The 23,018-nt window shown below is 36.5% G+C and overlaps 1 protein-coding gene across 6 annotated transcripts in view; it reads right to left on the minus strand.

Annotated features, from left to right (window-relative positions):
- PDE4D (phosphodiesterase 4D) overlaps positions 1-23,018 on the minus strand; it is a 1,416,267-nt gene that overhangs the window by 1,084,112 nt on the left and 309,137 nt on the right. For all 6 annotated transcript variants that reach the window (XM_045493932.1, XM_045493941.1, XM_045493924.1 and 3 more), the window contains exon 2: positions 18,740-18,873. In XM_045493932.1, coding sequence (XP_045349888.1) covers positions 18,740-18,781 — 42 coding nt within the window. In that variant the 5' untranslated portion in view covers positions 18,782-18,873. The remainder of the gene's footprint in view (positions 1-18,739; positions 18,874-23,018) is intronic.

Genomic DNA, 23,018 nt, shown 5'->3' on the forward strand with positions numbered 1-23,018 from the left:
TTTCTTTGCAGGTAAATTGTCTTTTTTTAACTTCTGATTATCTTCAAGATTTCCTATCCTTGGCTTTTTAGCAACTTTAATATGATATTCCTCTGTGTCTATGTGTCTGTATGTATTTTGACATATATCTTATTTGGTGAACTTTGAGCTTTTGAGTCTGTGATTTGGAGTCTGTCCTTAATTTTGGAAAATCCTCGGTCATTATTTCTTCAAATATTTCTTCTCATTTTCTCCTTCTGTTATTTAAATTATGCATATGCTATGTCATCTAATATTACACTGTAACTTTTAGATGCTCTTCTTTGCACTGCATGCCTGCCCACCCACCCTTCTTCTCTCTCTCTCTATTTTTTCTCTTTGTATTCTAGTTTGGGTACTGTCTACTGATTCATCCTCAAGTTCAGTGATTCTTTCCTGAGCTGTGTCAAGCCATTACTGAACTCAAATACATTCTTCATCTCCGTTACTGTGGTTTTTTTTTCCTAGCATTTCCATTTGATTCTTTCTTTTAATTTCAGTCTCCCTGCTGAAATCATCAATGTGATCTCACATGTTGTCAATCTTTTCTATGAGAGATTTTAACATATTTTTAAGTATTTATTTTGAGAGAGAGCGCATGCAAGTGGGGGAGGGGCAGAGAGGGGGAGAGAAAGAATCCCAAGCAGGCCCCATGGTATCAGCACAGAGCCTGACATGGGGCTTGATCTCATCAACCTCGAGATCATGACCTGATCCAAAACCAAAGTTGGACGCTCAACTAAATGAGCCACCCAGGCATCCCAGATTTTAATATATTAATCATAATTACTTTAAATTGTTGTCCACTAATTCTAACATTTGTGCCATATCTGAGATGATCTTCTATATCATTTTATGTCTTTGGAGTATTTTCTCTTGCCTTGTAATATGCCTCAATTTTTGGCTGAAAACTGGATATCTTGCGTAGGACAATAGTTCTGAGGGAAACATACTTTTATACTTAGAATGACCATGCCTTTCCTTCTGCTAGGCTTTTCACATGGGAATTTGAATTAATCTAGTCAGGAATTAGACTAGATTTGAGGATTTCTGTTGTTATGGTTAACCTCAGTGTATCACAGGTTTCAAATTGCTCTAGTGATACCATGTGGGTAGGTTGTAGAATGGCTGCCCAGGGGTTATTTTCTTAATGTCTGTTCCACCCTTAGTTTTGAGTCCTCCCTTTGTGCTGAGCCTCACCCAATCTGCCTCTTAGAACTCCCGCAGCCATATTCCACTCTTAACTTTGCTCAGTGCTTGTTAGGACACTAGTTGGGGGGAAGAAGAGGTAGAGTGTTCCATGATGTTCTGATTTAGCCTCCATATGAGGTAGGCACTGGGTCTCTGCATCTCATAAGTGCTCCTGCCCATTCTCCAACTGTCATGCTGGTCCTGGTACATATTCTTACCCCTGTTTATTTTTCCCCTGTTACGTTCCTCATCAATGGATTTACCCAGTACCCTAAGTCAGCAGTCCCTGTTTCTCTTCCCCTTTGCAGATTAATTTTTATTACACTGGGGAGATTGGTCTAATTTCAGTTGTGGCTGCAGTTCTCCTCAATCTGCCCAGCGAGCACCTAGTGAGGTTTGTGGAGGAAAAGCCCAATGACGGATACCTCCCCTATTTATGTAACCTCCAGTGTGCCCATGCTCTAGTGCTAGCACATGCTCAGGCTTTAGCAATTCATTGTAAGTTTCAGCTGAATCTCCTCACTAGTTTATATGCCATCTGGTGATGTATGCCTGATGGAAACAAATGATGGCATCTTCTTTCTCCTTCTTGACAAGTGCCTGTCTCTTCCTATATTTGAGGCTGGTTGACTGTCTTAGAACCTCAATTCTCTGATGGGTTTTTTCCAAGTCATCAGTATGTCATTTGTTCAGCTATTTCTTGTTGGAAAGGAGGGAGTGGCAGTCTTTGAAGCTCTATACATCTGGGAGCTTAAGACAGAAGCTAGACAGTTCACTCCAGAATTCCTCAATATTGTAAAATTAAGAAGTTGAGGTGATCTTATGGGAGCAATACAAGTGATAGGGATATGATGAAAATGGTGACTGTTCAGATGTTCAGTGGAATGAGAGTACTCTTGGCTGAGATGTGAAACTGATGTGTTTTAAGGCCTTAATGAAAAAATCTTGGAGAAGGTCCAGCAAGTTTTCCTTTAAAGGAAAAGGCTTTGAAGAAAGTTTGCTTCTTCAGTGTGATCAAGGCCAGGCTAAAGTCCTTGCCTAGAATGTATATATTCCAGTTACATTGCTCTGAATAAAAGTGTAGAAGGAATTTTCTACAGAAGGAATAAAAGTGTAGAAGTGTGGGAAGAGTTGTACTTTTGTAAATTATTATATTTTCTTAGACATGGAATGAGGAGTTTCTCCTGGCCCTCGGTGGAGTCCAGAGCCTGAACACCAGGTAGGATACAAAAAACAGGCATTTCACTGTGGGAGAGAAGCAAAGCAACTGAGAGGTAGGTCAGTGACTAAGGAGAAAGGATTTGGTAACAGGCTGTTTCTGTTATTGACAGGAATGATCATTTCTTATATTCACTTGTAAGGGTTTTCATTTCTGGACTGTGGTTTCCTCCCATTATGTCTGGCATTCAGTATAGTTTGGTTGCATGTTACAGCCTGGAAATGGTTGTGCTTCAGGGACTTAAGAGAGAAACCATACTGTCCACACTTAGACACAATAATTGAGAGATCTCTCTGCTAACAAAGACAGACTTGATGTGACCACAGGTGACCTGTAGGGGTCAAATTGGTGGCAATCAGCAGAGAACCAGGCAAAGTTAGAATATAAAGTAAAAATAGAAATAGAATATAAAGTAAAATTAGAATTAGAATATAAAGTAGAATTAGAATACAAAGTAAAAATATTTAGATTACTTTAAAGCAGAGCCACCAAAATGTTACAACCTTCTTTTTACTTTTCCATCGGCAACATGGGCAGTTACAGGATTTATGTTCAAAGCAGCAATAATTTTACATAATTCTTTTAATTCTCAGTAAATTGAGGATCTTTTCAATTCCATGCACTCTGTTTTTTTTTTTATTTATTTTGAGAGAGAAGAGAGAGAGTGGGGGGGGGGAAGGGCAGAGACAGAAAGAGAAAGAGAGAGAGAATCCCAAGCAGGCTCCCTGCTACCAGCGCAGAGCCCAATGCAGGGTTCAAAAAACCCATGAAGCCGTGAGATCATGACCTGAGCCAAAACCGACTGAGCCACCCAGATGCCCCTACATGCATTCTTTAAGGTGAGAGAAGTCCAACACAGACAGTGTTTTTGCAAAGGTAGCAGATACTTGATAATCTCAATTCATTAATCAGAATTATGTTTATGTTTTGGATGGAAAGGAGAGCCAGAACCTATACTTTGACTATAACCATAATAATGTGAAAAATATTTATTGAACCTGTTAGGATAAATATATCATCTTAAAAATATAGTCATAGTCTCAGAGTTGAAAGAAAATTTTCAATTCATTTAATTTACTTCTCTCATTTTACAAATGAGTAAAATATAGACGAGCAATCTAATTCACTCAAGGTCACATAATGGTAAGAATTTATGACATTAAAATTCAGGATAATTTAATGAATGATATGTATTGCTTTAATGCAAGTATATAACTTTGGTTTCAAATGAGCAGATGTCAGTTAAAATATGTGTTAATCTTCTTCATTTGTGTCTACATATACAGTCATTTATGTTTATGTATTATGTCCCTATATATTTATACCTAACTATACATTATAAACATATTTATAAACTTAATAGCAATAAGTTAAAAAGAATAAATTAAGATATTCAAGTTTCTTATAAGTCATAGTATGGTATTAACAATAATACATATTTGAAGAGCTATAAAACTTGATCAGAACTTTGAAAGATCTTGTAAGACCATCTCATCATCTCCTCAGAAAAAAACGGTTCCAACATTAGAAAACCCTACCAGAAAGTTTTAACTTACAGCTGTTCTGAATAGATTACCCACTGTAGGACATGATTCTCTCTGATTACTCTGCCAATTACCTCAATTACTTTGGCTGTGGAAATACATGTTTGTTCTGAATCCCTGTGTGAATAAATAGAGAAAAAAATCTTTTGCTTTTTCAGTTTTTATAGACATACATACTAGGACGTTCTCATTTTTTTTTTCAACTCTCTTGTTTATCTTTGAATATTCCTTCAGAGACTACTGTTTCTGAGCAATGCCTCCGTCTCTCTTGATAGGATTCAAATTGTGCTTAAATGCACCCCTGCTGGTAAATTAATGCTAGGTAACGGCCTCTTCTAGAAATATACAAACTGAATATTATTACATAAAATTAATATTTCAAAGCACATGCAGTAGCAGAAATGAAGACCACTAAAGCTTGTAGCTTTTTGTTTTCAATGAGTTTGTGGAAAAGATAGTTTTCATTGTGGCACTGCGGTGTTATCGTTGGTTTTTAGTAGCTGTAAACCATTTAGCTTTTAAGGCTCAGGGATCCAGATTCTCTGCAAAGCTTAAATCCTAACCTGGATATGAATTGGTGGAGGGTTAACTATCTGAACCTCTGGGGTACCATCTGGTACACAGCTCCATGGGGTATGAATGTTGTCATGCAGGCATATAACTGGTAAGAGCTTAATAAATGCTGTTGACAGAATTAAATTCAGGATTGTGAGGGCTATAAATATGCTCAAATCATTGACACAGAAGCAATATTGCCATAACAGAAGTGTAGACTGCTACAACAGTAAAAATGGCAAAGAGAAGGACAGATATGACCTTGAGTCACAAGCAAAATGTCATTGTCACAGACATTGTGCTATAAATGGGGCTGTGCCTACAGCTCAATGTGTGCAGTATATGACCCAACCTCAGCAATAGAAGCAACTGGAAAGCAGGGTTGGGGGCCCCAACTATACAACAATTAATCTTTCTTGGCCTTGGCACCATGGCTTTTACTATGCAGAATTTAGGAGAACATGTGAACTGACAAGAATGACCTTTTTAACATAGCTGAACTATGTAACAGATGTTAATCTGTTTACTGATGGATCAATTCTATTTTTTAAAAAATCTCTAAAACTTAAAGCACTTGGTCCAGAAGCCTATGTATGACACAATTGAATATTGTATAACATTATTTTGGGAGTATGTTTTGTTTGGTTGGTTTGGCTTTTTGTTTATTTTGTAATGTGTTTTCAGTACTGTTTTCTCATTTTTCCCTTGAAATGATCCTCACAGATACTGGGAACATTTGATAATAACCTACCTTTTTATGCTTTTCTCATCCCCCTTTCCCTACCACGACATAAATACAAAGTGGCAAAGCCCAGACTACAAGCCAGGACCTTAAAAGCATGTTCCCGCTGCCCTTGAAAGTAATGATCATGGGAAACCACGTAAACACAACAATAATTTTAAATGAAATCATTTTTAACCTTCAAAACTTTTGCTTGCAGGTAGCCATTTCGATAACAAAAAGCAATATTTAATCCTAATTTCAAAAATACAGAATTGGCTATAGTTAAAAAGAAAAAGCCTTAAAAGTATTTTTTTTCTGGAGCAAAACACTACTAGTAGAAAACTCCACTAAATTATGATACTTTCTTCATAATTTCACTTTGTTATAGAGCGATACTGCCTGGAGGAATCATTCAATAGCTATTATCAATTCAACAAGACTTCTCTCTAATTTTATGTGTCTTTGGTGTTTACACTGTTAAGTACAACATATGTAATTATTTCTTAGACGTAATCTTTGAGAATTCAACTCCAACTTGAAATTGCCCAAAAATAAAAGAGCGAACACATCACAATATCGAAAAAAAAAAGTGGAGTTTTTTGTAAGGCGACAATGTAATGATGGGCTTTGGCCACTAAAACTGTTGTGTGATTAATTTCAGAGGAAATGGTTGGTGATCAGTCCTTATTCTTTCAGATCTTTCCTTCATACTCACATTCATTTTACTCTCATCTATTCTTGTACCGATGTTGATTATCTGAGAAAGATTCTTTTTAAACGCTCTAAAATAATCTATGTTTCTGCAACAATGAGCGTAATTGACAATTATGGCACATTATTCACAGCTCAAACTAACTCTGCCAAACAAGTTACCAAAACATGATGAGCACAAGTACACGGAGGTGTGAGAAGGGCACAGTTTTATAATCCCTGGGAAGAACTATAGATTAAAATAGGATAGACTTGGGTGGTTAGGGCCAGGGTGATATAGGAGGATAAAGTAAGAGAAATAAAATTGTAAAAAATATAATGTTTAATTGTCAAATATATCCTACAAAGGGAGAGACCATAAATATTTTACTCACCATTAGCTAGCCACAGCCCAGCACAGTTCCTGACACACAGTAACCATTCAATAAACATTTGCTGAATTTTGTAAAGAAAGAGCACAAGCAGCAGAGAAGGAATAATAACAAAAAGAATGAAACCTCTAAAACTACAAGTTCTTATTTCAGTTTGTTGCCAATAGAGACATAAGCAAGAATATTATTTTGGTTCTACTTTGTATATTGTACTTTTCAAAGCAGTTTTACATAAAGTATCTCCTCTGACCTTCTTTGAACTCTGATGAGTGATCACAAGGGAAAAATCCAGTTTCCATATAGTTAACTTTATCAGGGTTCTAAGTTGTGACAACTTTTGCTTAGGTGGTGATTGATACAGTAGAGAAAGGAGGCCAGTGTGGGAAGGGAACCATAATTTTTATTTTAACCATAAAACTACAAAAACAATCAATCTTATAGGATAATTGTGAGGAATAATGAATGCGGATACCTCTGCAATGCCATACAAAATGTGTCATCCTTCCCAAATTTCTTTTTGCTCTGCCCTCTTCAGGTAGGCTCCAATGGACTGAAATGATATAAATTACTCACCCTGGTCCATGAAAACATAAATTCCTTCCAAAAACTCAGAATATAAAAGTATGGCTGCAAAAGGGTTTTTGTTTGTTTGTTTTTTTTTTTTTAAAGCATAAGATAAATCTGGTTTACAAACTTGGAACAACATTTTTAAATTCTTCTGTACAAAGAGGCCATTCTAAGAAGGCTGAAGGGCATATTTCACCAGGTAGGCTCTTCATTAGAGGCCCAAAACTGACAGCCCATTTAGGTATGCTTTAAATTCAGTGTGCAAAGAATTCTCTAGACACCCTGTACCCTCCAACATCCAGGACTTGTTTCTAGTTTTGAATAAACACTAAACAACATTTCTGTCAAAAAAAAAAAAACAGGGAACTTCAATTAAAAGACATCTGGTGAGTGCCAATTTTATCCAAATGTAGAGCATCCAAAAGAATCTCAAGTCAAACAGAGGGCAATTTCATCAAGAAACTAACAAATCCAATTGAGCAGAAGAGATCTTGAATCTCTCCTACTGGCAGGAAGAAAATGATACAGGGCACTCACTAGGAAATTGAGAATTTAATGTAAAATACTACAAGATACTTTAGAATTCAAAACAGAAGTGATTAATGAGGAATTGAAATTTATCCCATTCATTCTCCAGATGAGAAAATTTATAAAAATTCATGAGTTCAGAGAATATCAACAGAAATATTGTAAGGAAAGTTACTTAAAAATTTTTTAATAACTTTTATTTAAAAATATACTGTAACTATAGCCATTTGTGTGTCTCTCCCTTTGACTGTACATTTATGGTTAGCATAAAAGCAATGCTATGAGTAAAGGGAATGACTCAAATAATCAGGCCAAAAGTCTGAAAAGTTAACTTAACTGGTATATCCCCCAACAGGACAAGGAATTTTAGAGATCTATGTCACTGGACTGGATGTAATAAAAAACAGTATTTTAAAAGCCAAATAAGAATAGTGATGGAAGAGACAACGTTTTCAAATAAAATTAAAATTAGCCCAAGATCCATAAAGAGAATATCAGAACCTCAAAAATGATCAATGGGTTTCACCTACATAAAATATAGAAAATAGTAGAGGAAGAGAATGATATTCACCAGATAATTTTCAGTGTTATCCAACTGAGAGAGTATGTGAAGCCCAGAACATCTGTCACCATCCTTAGGGCATAAATAACATAATGACTTATTCAAATCACCCCTTAAGAATATCAAACTCTAGGAATTTATCCATTCCTTGTAAGCTGTCCAATTTATTGGTATATGGGTTTTCATAATATTCTGTTACAACTGTTTGTATTTCTGTAATGTTTACTGGATTTCTCTTTTCATTACTGATTTTGTTTATGTGGGTTCTCTCTTTGTCTCTCTCTCTTTCTTTCTCTCTCTCTTTTGAGAACTCTGGCTAGAGGTTTATTTTGTTGATCTTTTCAAAGAACAAGTTTGTAGTTTCATTGATCTGTTCATCGTTGTTGTTAAGTTTCTGTATCATTTACTTTTGCTCTAATCTTTATTATTTCCTTCCTTTTATAGGATTTGAGTTTTATTTCTTCTTCTTTTTCTAGCTTCTTTTAGGTTTAAGTTTGTTTATTTGATATTTTTCTTATTTCTTCAGTTAGACCTCCCTGTATTGCTATAACCTTCCCTCTTAGAACCACTTTTGCTACATCCCAAAAGTTTTAGACCATTGTGTTTTCATTTTCATATATTTCCATGTACTGTTTGATTTCTTCTTTGATTACCATTCATTTTGTAGCAGAAAATTATTTAATCTCCATGTATTTGGACTCTTCCCCAATTTTTTCTTGAGGCTGATTTCTAGTTTCATATAACCCACAAAAACTGAAGCCATAAGAAATAGAAATTTTGGACAGACCAATTACCAGCAATGAAACTGAATGACTAATCAAAAACTCCCAAAAAACAAAAGCCCAGAACTGGACATCTTCACAGGTGAATTCTAGCAAACATTTAAAGTAGGGTTAATAGCTATACTTCTCAAATTATTCTAAAAAATGGAAGAGGAAAGAAAACTTTCAAATTTACTATGTTAGTCCAGTATCACCATAATATCAAAAGCAGACAAAGACACCACAAAAATAGAGAACTACAGGCCAATACTTCTCATGAATATAGATGCAAAAATCCTCAACAAAATATCACCAAATCAAATCCAACAATAAATTTAAAAAATCATACAGCACCTTCAAGTGGGATTTATTCCCAGGATGTAGGAGTGGTTCAATATTCACAAAAAAATCAACATGATATGTCAACATCAATAAGAAAGGATAGCAACCATATGATCATTTCAATAGATGCAGAAAAAGCATTTGACAAAGTATAACATTCCTTCATGATAAAAACCCTATGCAAAGTAGATCTAGAGGAAACATACCTCAACATAATAAAGGCCTTACATAAAAAATTACAGTCAACATCATACTCCATGGTGAAAAACTGAAAGCATTTCCCCTAAGGTCAGGAACAAAACAACGATGTCTACTCACCACTTTTATTCAACATCGTACCAAAGCAATGAGAAAACATAAAGAAATAAAAGGCATACAAATAGAGGAACAACTCTCACTATACTAAGACAACATGATACTATATTCAGAAAACATTAAAGAGTCCACCAAAAAACTACTACTAAAGTCACAAGATACAAAATCAATGTACAGAAATCTGTTCCATTTCCATACACTTATAATGAAGTAGCACAAAGTGAAATCAAGAAAGCAATCCCATTTACAATTGTACCAAAAACAAAAGTATCTAGGAATAAACTTAACTGAAGAGATCAAAGACCTGTACTATGTAAACTATAAAACACTGATAAAAGAAATTCAAGATAATGCAGAGAAATAGAAAGACATTAAATGCAAATGGGTTGGAAGAACCAATACTGTTAAAATATCTATGCTACTCAAAGCAATCTACAGATTTAATGCAATCCCTATCAAAATACCAATAGCATTTTTCATAGAACTAAAACAAAACAATTCTAAAATTTGTATGGAACCACAAAAGACCTGGAAAACCTACGCAATCTTGAAAAAGAAAAACAAAAGTGGAGGTATCACAATTTCAGATTTCAAATTATATTACAAAGCAGAAGTAATGGTACTGGCATAAAAATAGACACATGGATTAGCATAAAAAAATAGAAAACACAGAAATAAACCCATAGTTATATGGTCAATTAGTCTTTGACAAAAGTGGAATGAATATACAATGGGAGAAAGTCTTTTCAGCAAATGGTGTTGAGCAAACTGTACAGCCGTATGCAAAAGAATGACACTGGACCACTTTCTTACACCATACACAGAAATAAACTTAAAATGGATTAATGACCTAAATGTGAGACCTGAAACCATAAAAATCCTTGGAGAGAGCACAGGCAGTAATCTCTCTGACATCAGCCATAGCAATATTTTTCTAGATATGTGTCCTGAGGCAAAGGAAATAAAAGCAAAAATAAACTATTGAGACTACACCAAAATAATAAATTTCTGCACAGCAAAGGAAACAATCAAGAAAAATAAAAGCAACCTACTGGATGGAAGAAGGTATTTGCAAATGACTTATCTGATAAAGGGTTAGTATCCAAAATATGTAAATAACTGATACAACTCAACATGCAAAAAATAAATAATCCAATTAAAAAATGGTCAGAAAACATGAACAGACATTTCTCCAAAGAATACATACAAATGTCAACAGACACATGACAAGATGCTCAACATCAGCCATCATCAGGGAAATGCAAATAAAAACTCCATGAGACATCACCTCACACCTCTCAGAATAACTAAAGCAAAAACACGAGAAACAAGTGTTGGAGAAGATGTAGAGAAAAAGAAACCCTCATGCACTGGTGGTGGAAATGCAAACTGGTTCAGTCCATAGTGGAAAAAGTATGGAATTTTCTCAAGACATTACAAAAAGAATTACCCTATGATCCAGTAATTGCACTACTGAGTATTTACCCCAAAAATACAAAAAATGCTAATTCAAATGCATACATGCACCCCTGTGTTTATTGCAGCATTATCTACAAGAGCCAAACTATGGAGGATTCCATCAACAGATAAATGGATAAAGAAGATGTGGTATACATCCACAATGGAATATTATTCAGCCGTAAAAAAAGAATGAAACCTTGCCATTTGCAACAACATGGATAGAGCCAGAGAGTATAATGTTAAGTGAAGTCAGTCAGTCAGAGAAAGACAAATACCAAATGATCTCACTTATATGTGGAATTTAAGAAACAAATGAGCAAAGAAAAAAAAAGAGAGAGAGAGAGAGAGAGAGACAAAGAAACAGACTCTTAACTGTAGAGAACAAAGTGATGGTTACCAGAGGGGAAGTGGGTAAAATAGGTGATAGGGATTAAAGAGTATACCTATCATGATGAAAAAAAATAAAATAAAATAAAAAATAATATCAAACTCTGTTAGAGAAGGCATATTTGTGTCACACCCCAAATTCCTATTTTGAAGGCCTATAGCCCAGTGTGATAGCATTTGGAGATAGGGGCCTTTGGGAGTTCACAATGAGAAAGCCAAGAAGAGAACTGTCATCAGGAACTGAACTGGCCAGCACCGTGATCTTAGAGTCCCCAGCCTCTACAATTCTAAGAAAATACATGTCTGCTGCTTAAGTCACATAGTCTACCATATTTTTGTTAAGGCAACTGAGCTAATAGACTCCTTTGCCGCAATGTCTTGATTTTGTATTTATTTGATAAATGACTTTCAATTCATTTTACAAATGGACACAACATGACTGAGAATCAGAAGAAATTCTTAACTGGTAGGAAAGAGAACTCTCACCTAGTTTAACCACTCATCTTATGGCTGAATCCTGTGCATAATATGAAAACTGGCTAAAGGGTCTTGGAAACTATGCTTGCACCTCTTTAGTGAGAGGAATATACTTCATTTCCTGGCATTTCCAAGTAATTCTTTTCTGGGCCAGATATTATCACTCAGCTCTGTAGCTACCAAAAAGCATCCACAACCCTCAAGATAGAATTTACCAACCAACTATTATATGAAAGGAGATTTCCCCTTCATTACGATATACTTTTTCTTTTCTATACACATAGGCACTAAGGCTCAGAAAAAAATAAGTAATTTACTAAAGGTCAGATCTTTAAGCACTAGCGGATTTGAGGACTGAATCCAGGTATCCCAATCCAAAAACAATGATCTTTTCACTGCAAAGAATGGCCTCTAAACTATTTCGATTACATACCCCTATCAGGAAAAATATCTGGAATAGATTTTCCCAATTTATATATGTATCGACTGTACACATGTATTTTGTACATTTATCAACCATAAACAAAAAGTTGAAATTTGAAAAAAGATCACATTTGAAAGTAAATATAAACAGAAGTCCTAATAATTTCTTTTTGAAGCCCAAGTTTGAGATTGCTGCACTTGATCACATTGGCTTCCTTATACCAGGAAAACAGTAAACACCTAGATCAGTGAAAGAACATCATAATACTGAAGAGAGCCTAATGGTGGGCTATCGTGATTAGAGCTCCTCATACCAAGAAAGAGTAAATCTATTATTTTTAAGATTATTTTCAAAAGAAATACAAGCTGCTGGAATTAAATCTTTAACTGCAGAAAAATCATACTATATCAATAAGTCACAGGAGAAATGCCAAGGAAAATTTGAGTCATGGATGTGATGCTGGGGTCACTGTAAATGGTTCCTTTCTCTCAGGGACCAATGGATTGAAAAGAGCTGCTACAGCTAACAGTAGTTGTTAAAGGATTGGGATAGAGCCTTAACCACTGTAACAAATTAAACTAATTAAAAGCAAAGTTGTTGCTAGAGTACTTTTTTGTGAAATTTTCTAACAGCTTTAAAAAGCATATTCTTTGTTAATTACTTTCTTTCTGTCCTAAATTGTTATGCTATGTAGGTAAAAGGAAAAAATTCTAGATGTTTACAACTAAATGCTGTTCTAGAATAAAATTAGATGACTTCATGAAAACATATTTGAGTCAGGAGAAGGCAAGCTTTAAACAGAGGGATTAGCTGATCCATTATAATTCAGAATAGTAAACAAAAAGAAGGCTTCCCTTCTGCATGGGATTTTCCTGCTTACACTATAAATGTATATGCTCTATATACCTCACCAAGCCTCATTTTACCAATTATAGTTTTAAGATAAGACAGTTTTATAGAAAAATTCAAAAATCTGTAATTGTTGTACAAATGAGACTTGTGCAGCCCCAATAAAGCAGAAGGCAGAACAGCCAAAGCTGTCCCCAGCTTCCACAGATGGCAAAGACACTTCGGAAGGTTAGAACAGACAGAAACCAGCTTATGCTTTTCCCTTTCAGCATATGGACAAAGAAACAGCACCCAGAAAAAAACAAATGTGATCTTAAGCACTCCAAGAGGTATACAACTCCAAGAAGTCACACAAGAATGTCGAACAGACCCATGAAAATGAAATGTCAGTCCACTAAGAGATGACTCCAAAACTTTAAAGAGGTTAAGCATGCATATCATAAAACTTCTGGAAGAATCTTCTACTCCAACACTTCCTGTTGCAAATAAATACTTCAAGAAAAGGGTTATCTGCCAGATGAAGGTTTTTCCTTTCCTTCTCTTTCCTTTTGTAATTATTAATTAAATCAGAAAATCCAGAGTTTTTAAAGAACAAATGCTACCTACATAATCATCTCTTTATTTATTTTATGATATTTTTCATTTGTTTTTCCTTGAATGCCTTAATTTTTATAGGACTTCATCTGGACACCATAGTTTTTCCAACACTGGAGCTTTTCAGGCACTTGAAATAGGTTAAAGGAGATAAGAGATAGGTATTTTTTCTTTCCCCCCCCCCCATCTTTGACACATTTTAAGAATCACGGAGAGGAAAGAACACAGGTGGTCTCTCTCACTTATAGGCTAAGGTGGATAGAACTTTCTAATGAGGTTATTTATACCTTTGATGTACCAAGCATTGTGTGTTAGTATCATTTCCCTAACACACTTTAGAATACCACAGTCAGTAACTTATCAAACGACCCACAGCTGGAGAGTTCAAAGAGCCAGATTTTGAACCCAATTCTATATGACTTTATTTTTTTATTTATTAAGTTTATTTATTTTTGATATAGACACAGAGAGAGGGAGAGGGAGAGGGAGAGGGAGAGGGAGAGGGAGAGGGAGAGGGAGAGGGAATATCTCAAGCAGGCTCTGCACTGTCATCACAGAGCCCGATGTGGGGCTGGAACTCACAAACCATGAGATCATGACCTGAGCCAAAACAAAGAGTCAGATGCTTAACCAACTGGGCCACCCAGGCACCTCTTTATGATTTTAAAGCTCACATTTTTTTTTCAACTACACCAAGCTACCTCTTAGGCAAGTCGTTTATTTCATCTCCCCAGACCTCTGTTTCAATTTCCTTATCAGCAAAATAAAACGGCTGGGTTAGAAGATCTTTAAGTTATCCTTCTACTATAAGGAAACATTATATACCAGAAATTCTATAAGCCCTGTGAAATTTGCTGAAATTCTTATTTTATGACAGATAAATATTAATACCATGTATTCTAAATACAAATGATGCAGACAATTGGAACGGTTATGGAAGTCAGGAATGTAAAGCTTAAATTATTTGTTTTTGATATTTTCACTTGATGTGCAATATATCGGTCTTGCCATTTTTTAAATTTGTGGACTTCTTTAAACGTCATAAGAAAATCTGTGAACCACAACATCAAAATTAAAAATGTTTCATATTTTAATAATCTATGATAAAGAATTGATTTTAAGATTTTAAAATTTAGGTCCATTTATTATAGAAACTTTTATGTAAGTTCATCCTAATATTATTTGATAATATTAATGATATTTGACTCTTCAGACATTTTCACTTAGCAACATAAGTGCTTTGATTTACTTTAAATTAAGGTAGTTTATGCTATTTAAATTTGAATTCGTTTTTAAGAAAATAATAATTAATAAATTTTAAAATTATATTCTACTTGTTCAGGAATAGTATAAAAGTATAGATCAAAATTAACCACATTATAATATTAGAAATAGTGAAGAAAAAAAAAGACACCTGTTTTTATGAGCTTATGTTTGAAAGTGTTCAGAAATCAACTAGTTTAAGTCCTGTTTTGTTTGTATCATAAAGAAATAAGAGGATATAATTGAGGCTGCTATTTCTCAGAACTTCTCTACACATAACAGTTTGCAAGAATGGATGGTCTTTCTTTCCAGTAAATTAAAAACCAAATTAGAAATAATTGTCATTATATTTCCCTTGTAGATTTGGTGAAGACAGCTTGAGGTTAAACCTGCAGGATTTTTTTTTTAATTTCAACTAAAGTGTCCCTCTATTTTCTACATTGAATTAGCAGTTTGGAGTATAAATCCACCTGTTGTCTGAATTACAAAAAATTGCTCCCCAAACTCCTGTATCTTGACACATTCTCATGTCAATAGCTGTGGACTCAGGCTTAGCCTCTCTCCATTCCCTCCCAGGTTTACACCCAGGCTCTCCACCACAGTGGAAGGACAGCCTCTATTTTCTTAAGTTAACTAAAAGCCCAGGAGTCACCTTCTATACTTTCCTCTCCTCTAGATCCTACCACCAATACCTTTCCAAAAAAAGCACTATCAGTTTTCCCCTCCTAAACATCTCTTAAATATGTTCATCTTTATCTATCTCTCTACAGTTGTCAGCAGATTATTCTACCTTTTGTTCTTGAACGTGAAACCACCACATTCCCTAACACTACAGTCTTTACACACCAGGATAGCTCTGTCTGGAAGCCCCCTTTTTGCCTTAGTAGGCTAAGTCACCCTTCAGACCACAGACTACCCTGAAGATCCCCTTTTCTCAGGAAAGGCTTGACTGACCTCTCTGACTAAGCCACGTCTTGCTATGATACGCTGCCATTATACTAGGATGCTTCTCTCAGCAGATAATATGGGGTACCCATTCACTCATTCCATTACCACGTAATTACTTACTTGCCTCTGTCTCAGGAAATTTACATTCTAGGATGGAGAAAGAAGCCATTATGTATGAAGACAGGTTGAAAGCGTTTGCCCTACAAAAGGTAATAGGTTGGAGAAATACTGCTTTACACATATGCGTGTGATTCTTTGATGCACATCTGTCTCCCACAGGAGACCTTAAGGACCAACAGCCACTGGGGCCAGGCCTCACTTGGGTACTATCCACATGAGTTCCTCCCGTTTTTACCCACTATAACCACAAATTATCCTCCCGAACCAGCAAAATATCACTTTAAGAAAAAAGGTCTTTATTTATATTTTTATAGCTAAAAGTTTTCATGGATCGCTTCCAAATAAATGAAGAATCCAGAGCATTAATCATTAAAAGGGACACTGCACCAGATCTTGAATGTGACAGAGAAAAATATGAACACTCTTTAAGTGTTCAAGAAAAAATGAAGTAATTGTCTAATGATGATCTTTTTTTTTTCCTGCTCTTTTGTACGCCTGAAGTTTCCCAATGACACAAACAAGACGTGCAGAGACCTGCAGAGAGGAGCAGAGGCTGTTTTAACATTTAGAACATTCTCTTTGGATTTTTAAATGTCATAATGCCAAAGAGAAACATTCTCAAACCCTAAACCAAATTAATTCTTAAAATTTTCCTCATCAAAAATAGGAAACGTCTGCCTCTAAGTGTATAACCTTGGATTTTGTAATGGCAAAAATCTAGTGGGGTGGGTGACTTTTTCAGGCCAGGGCAAAATGAACTTTTGAAACTCTATGACAACTTCTAACTAGGCAAAAAGTGTAGCTCTTTTCTCTGAGTAACAGCAATCTCCTACCTGCAGTCTTTTAATTAAGTGGAAGCACTTTCTTTATGCCAGTGGATTTTCAAGAAGCCAAGATGCAGTGAAATGAGAGCTCTCTGTTTACATTTAGATCCATGTAGGCAACTCACGTTCTCATAATCTGGGAACTGTGAGGCTTTCCACCAAGATTAAAATTTTTGCACTAAGCAAACATAAATGGGAAATCTCCTAGCATCATTAAGCATTCACAGTTCCTTAAAGTCACGACACAGTTAATCATTTGCTTTTAGAATGTTTTCCCCCCCCAGAACAATGTTTAATAATTGATTTTTAATTCTCCGAAATATTCTCCCCTTTGGCTTTAAACATTTTTTTCATATCACAAGGCACTGAAATTTAATGAAGGAAAGAAGGATTATGTAAGTGGTTTACATCCATATTTAACATGGTAAGAAAAACTCAGTCACAGGGGCACCTGGGTGGGTCAGTCGGGTAAGCATCTGACTCTTGATTTCAGCTCAAGTCATGCTCTACGGTTTCTGGGTTCAAGCCCCACATCAGGCTCTACGATGACGGCACAGAACCTGCTTAAGATATTCTCTCTCTCCCTCTTTCTGACCTGTTCCCTCTCTCTCCCTTCTCTGCCTGCCTCTTTCTACCCCCTTCCTCTCTCTTTCAAAAATAAATAAATAAACTTTAAAAATTAAAAAAAAAAAACTCTGTAACAGAAAGATGTGTTGGCAGTTCGGTAATTTGTATGCATGTCACCTCCTATTTTAATGAACAAATATATCATGACCGAAGGAACTCCAGGATCCAAGCCATGGCCCTTTATTTTATCTAATAATCCTTACAACCAAACACCAACCAGGAAAACAAATTAATTTAAACATTCCCTCGAAGTTTGTTGAATTTCTTTGGTCAGTTATTAAACACACTCTTTACTCCAAGAACCAGCACACTTCTGGGCACCTTCTCATTTTTTAAGAAACCCTACTGAGCACACTAGACTTCCCTCTCCACACACTCCAGCATTGCTCACCCTTAAAAGTCTGCTAGTTATTCTGTAGAAAGAATCTGAGATGGCCTTGGGCCATCACAAAAGAATCACGGGTTGCAACACAAAGCATTCTCATTCTAGAGAAATGTGTTTGCATTTGTGGTTTCTCTGATGCCTTCAAATAAATGTTCCTATGTCACAAATGCATCTGTTTGGATGCCATCCCCCCCCCCCCGCCCCCGCCGGGTAAATTAACAAAGGGACATGTTCTTAGAGCTTGCCTCATAGAAATTAACAGTCTACTTTCATCCTTGCCTTGGGTAGCTTTCTTCGGGTTGCTCTATTTGCTTATGCTTTCATTTATAAGCTAATACAGATCTAAAAATCATCACTAATTTGGCACCTTAAGAACAATAAATAGGTAACTGGAAAGGAGGCTTACTCTACCTCAGGGCCTTGAGGGTGTTCATTTAAAAAAAATTCTGAAGGAAAGAAAATTAGAAACATAAACTAGGGTAGACAGCTCATAGAAATCATGTCTTACTGATCAAGTATTCACATTTATTCACCATGTACGTAAACTTTTGGAATGTGAATGATTGAAGTACGCAACGACATAAACTCAGTTTATCCTTTTGGACTTGCCCAGAAAATTCAGTATACTAGACTTAACTGTCTTCAGTTTCAATTTTTAATCATAGAATCTGCATCAATCCAAATATCAGAGTTTCCAACATCACACCATCAGGCTTATACAAATGAATGGTAAGGCACATAAACTGGCTGAAAGAGAATTCTCATCAAATGTCAACTAGGCCACACAGACGAACAAGTCTTCATTTGTTAATAATCTGCATACAGTCCCAAGAAGCGAAAGTTAACCAAGGGTTCCCACAAGACTGATCATGACAACACAGTATTAAAATCTAAAGAAACAGTAATATATATATATATATATGTGTGTGTGTACACATTTTTAGAAAAGAAATGAAAACAAAAGATACTTACACTTTTGCTCCGAGAAAGCAGATCACAGGTATTTCTTTTCATGGTGGTGTTTTAAGTAATTCAAATGGACAAGAGTCGTTTCCAATGTCACTGAGCTCACTGCAACAATTATCCCCTCAAAAGCCAACTGGATTCTGAAGAGACAGGCAAGGAAATGTTTAATCAAGTATATGATTAACATGTGCACTTTGAAATGCTGTCTTAGATTAGGACAATAATTCTTAAAGTATTCAGCAGAACAAGCTAAAATGGTGCTGTGTTTAAATCAACAAAAGTGCACACAAGCAGCGTTTCCAAAAGAGATTTTGTCAAATGTAAGTTAGAGATTTCAAGCACCATCTGTTTTCCATTAAGTCTTCCAGTCTACATTTTTTAGTGGCTTACAAACCAGTAGGTACGGTGGCCACAACTTAGATTTACACGTATGAGATGAAGATGCAGGCTGAACTGTGTGCTGATGCCACCTGGTACAGCCCCCACCACCACCACCACTTGCCACTCAGGATTCATCAAGGGATGGCCACCACCAGGGGAATCTTAGCACATCTGAAAGCCCTCTGACCACGGCATGGTGGCTTCCTGTATCACCTTTAGCGATAACCCACAACACAAAGGTTCTTCAGTCAATTTAGGGAGTTCTCTACTCTTTGGCTTCCAAGATGTTGCAAGAAACAGTGGGAGAAACAGTCTACCTGGTCAAGCAAAACTATTGTTTCTAAGAATGACACAATAGCCTCATCACCTTACCTTACTTCCCAGGAGACACTAAGAAAGAGACTCTCTATTTCAAGTTTTGAGGAAAGAGCAAATAGAATATCATTCTGATATTCAGCTAGAATCTGGGCATGATGTACATATTCACAAGGTATATTTGCATGTGGGCTGAAATGCCTTTTAGGAAAGAAGTCACACTAAGGGAAAGGGGATAAAGCAAACAAGCTGGACCAAAACACAAACATGCTGACGTTGTAGATGTACGCTGACATTGTAGGAGCAGACTGATTCTAACAAAAGCATGTATTCTATCATTTAGATTTCTTCTAAATTTCTCAAAAGACTCATGTCTGAGATTTAAGGAAAAGAATAACAGTGAGCAAAGTCTGAAGGAGTTTGTTTTACTAAAATGATTGAAAAATCTCAAAGTGCAGAAGTGTGTGAGTTATACATACAAAAATATAAATACATTCAAACAAAGTAACTGTGTATACTTTAAACACACACACACACACACACACACACACACACACACACAAACCCAAGGAAGACAGCTTCCAGGAACACAGCATCTGTGCAGTTCCCTAGAGAAGGCCAGCCCTCAGCAGCAGGGGAACCCACTGGTCCCCCCTACACCACTGGAGAGGAACCTTCCCCAAGGTTTCCAGCAACTGCACTGGCAGACTCGTAAGCCTCAAAGACTTGTTTTGAACACGTGTGAATTCCCCCTAAAGACGTATGACCCTAAAAGGCAGATACTTTCAGGGAGGCCAGAGATCCCTCAATAGCGAGGTACTGCTAGAATCAGAGAAATCCAGTTTATTACTACTAACAATGTCCCAAGGCACAACTGGAGAGACCCAAAGGGCACTGAGGCACAAAGTTTTCTCCCAAGATTAATGAAAAGGCTTGCCTGAGGGTAAGCGAAACGTGCACAATCAAATGTGAGTTGCTAGATAAATACAGTCTCTTGGAGTGTGTGTGGATTATTTTTAAGGGAGTGGGGGAGGGCGGGAAGACATGATCCACAAATGCAAATTTCCCAGCTGGTATACCTCCAGGAATTTAGTCCCCCTTCCTGACTGGTTCTAATCCCAAGCATTTTATAAGTGCTCAGAAAATGTGAAATTGTATTACCCACCTAGAATTAACTTAAGAAGTGGACAGAAATAATATAAACTGACAACTAAATATTCCACACCTAGGGAGAAAATAAAATCCAACTAAAAGCTGTGGGAAGCATATACGCTTTCAGAGAAAAACTCATTCAAAATATTTAATTACTCAGTATTTAATGAGTACTCTTAGGGGCAACCAGGGAATAGTCAGCTGCCCCTAGTGGGCTAGTAACTCAATGGTTTTAAATTAACAAATCAGTCAAAACAGACAAATCATGGAATTGACCTGATAAGATCTGATGAAATAATCAACTTGTTAACAAATTTGCTTTGACATCACTTAAAGACTTTCCTATAGAAATGTGAGTAGGCAAATGGGTTTAATTGAGAACTGACTGCTGATGGGCTGGACCTTCTCAGCCTGTATTTTTGGGAGGCAACATGGTCTGGCTAAAACAGTAGGGGCCTCGAAACCAAATAGGCGTAGGTTAGGGTTTCAGCTCCCCAAAGGCATTCTGTGTAGCTTTCATCAAGCTACTTAACCCCTCTGATCTTTTTTGAGATCTACAAAAGGGAGGTAATAATATTCATGTGTGTTTGAGTTTAAATGAGCTAAGTGTATAAAACAGTGTCCAGATGAATGCTTGGCTCACATCATCACCACCATCATCATCATCCTTCTTCTCTTAATATCAAACGGCAAATAAAAACAACCCATTCTTTTTTCTTTTCTCTTAAATGTGCCAAACTCCCTCAAATAAGACAGACCTAGGCAGATGTACTTTCAACTAAACAGTAATGAATAATGTATCAGTTAAGATCCCAGGAGTAAATAGACAGCACACTCATATTAGGATCCTTCAAGGAGGGTTTGGTAAAGAGACTATTTAAGATGATGGTAGGGTAGAAGAATCTACAAAGGATAAGTGAAGTTCTTGGAACAAGCAATAATAGAGTTTCCACCACCCTCAAAAGGGACAAGGAGAGGGGTGGGTCCCTGATAAAGGAGCAGAGTGTCACAAAGTGGGTTGCCTTGGAAAAGGTTATTCTCTGGGACACCACTAGCCTCAGTTGACCCTGAAAGGAAGGAAATAAGGACATGAATATGATCTCATCCTCCTCTGATCTCCTGCTGGGACTCCCCACTGGCCAAATGCAAAAGAGCCAGAGGGCAAAGGAAGCTGCTGCTGTCCACCTCACCGGTCAACCTGCTAGGGCAGAAAGTGTCCTAGAGAAGAGTGAGGAGGAAAGCAGAGCAGGAGGGGACATGAGAGACAGGGCACACAAATGGGATCTAGAGTCCAGGAAGAGGATCACATTTTTCTGCTCATTTCATCATAAGACAAATATATTTTATCTTTAATCCTCCCAATAACCCTGTGAGGTAGATATCATTAATGCATCATCCCCATTGGACAATGGAAGAAATCAGCTCCAAGAAGTGAAATGCCCAGTAAATAACAAAACCAGGATTCAAACTTGATTTCTCTGACTCTCATGATTTTGTCTATGCTGCCAGCATGCTATGCTGCCAATACCATGAACCAGTGCGCTTTAATGACAAACAAATGGTAAATTTCTGCAAATAGCTAAGCTGTGCCCAAAGAATTTTGGATTAAAAAAAAAAAAAAAAAGCTTTCTCTCAGGAAGGGAGTTATCTGAGTTCCTACAAATTCCTCCCTCAGCAAAGATAATGCCATGAGACAGCAGAAACGCTTGCTCCCTCCAGGTGCACTAAACAGAAAACCAGGTGAGAGAACACTCGCACACGCAATTTCATTACTATAGGAGTTTCCACATAAAAGTTAATTAGGGAGAAGGAAGAGTCAGCTCCTGCCGAGGAAACACTCAGAGACAGAATCTGAGCTAGCACACCTGTATAAATTCCTCTGCTTTGATGAAAGGATAAGGGAGTTAAGACAGGTTCTTTCCTAGAGATTAAGGATTTAGAGAGTGGAAAAAGCCCTGAACTGGCCATCAAAAGAAAGAAGTTCCACTTTCATCAATGTGTCATATACACATGCTGGGTGGTATTCGGAAAATCCCTTCTCTTTTTTCCTCTATCAGTGGCTTGCTCCTCTGTAAAGAGGAGATAACAGTATCTCCACAACCCATCAGGGGGTTGTTAAGGGGATCTCACAAGGTGGAACCTGCTTGGAATTCTCTCTCTGGTCCTCCTCCACTCATGTGCGCACTCTGTTCTGTCTCAAAATAAACAATGGTGACACCCTAAATGAGTGAAAAGGTACTAATTACTTGCAAATGTTAGAGAGACTGCTGAATATATTTGAGGGAGTTTAGAGGAGTTTTTTTTATTCTTCACCTCTTTGGTAACTAATATTTTTTCTTCTACAGAGTAAGTAATTTCATATAGTTACTGGGGAATTATGCAACCACTCAGATGCATTAATTTAAAAAAATGTATTGGGGATCATGTATGTGCCAGG

The sequence above is a fragment of the Leopardus geoffroyi genome, chromosome A1 (assembly GCF_018350155.1).
Source record: "Leopardus geoffroyi isolate Oge1 chromosome A1, O.geoffroyi_Oge1_pat1.0, whole genome shotgun sequence".
NCBI classification, from domain to species: domain Eukaryota; kingdom Metazoa; phylum Chordata; class Mammalia; order Carnivora; family Felidae; genus Leopardus; species Leopardus geoffroyi.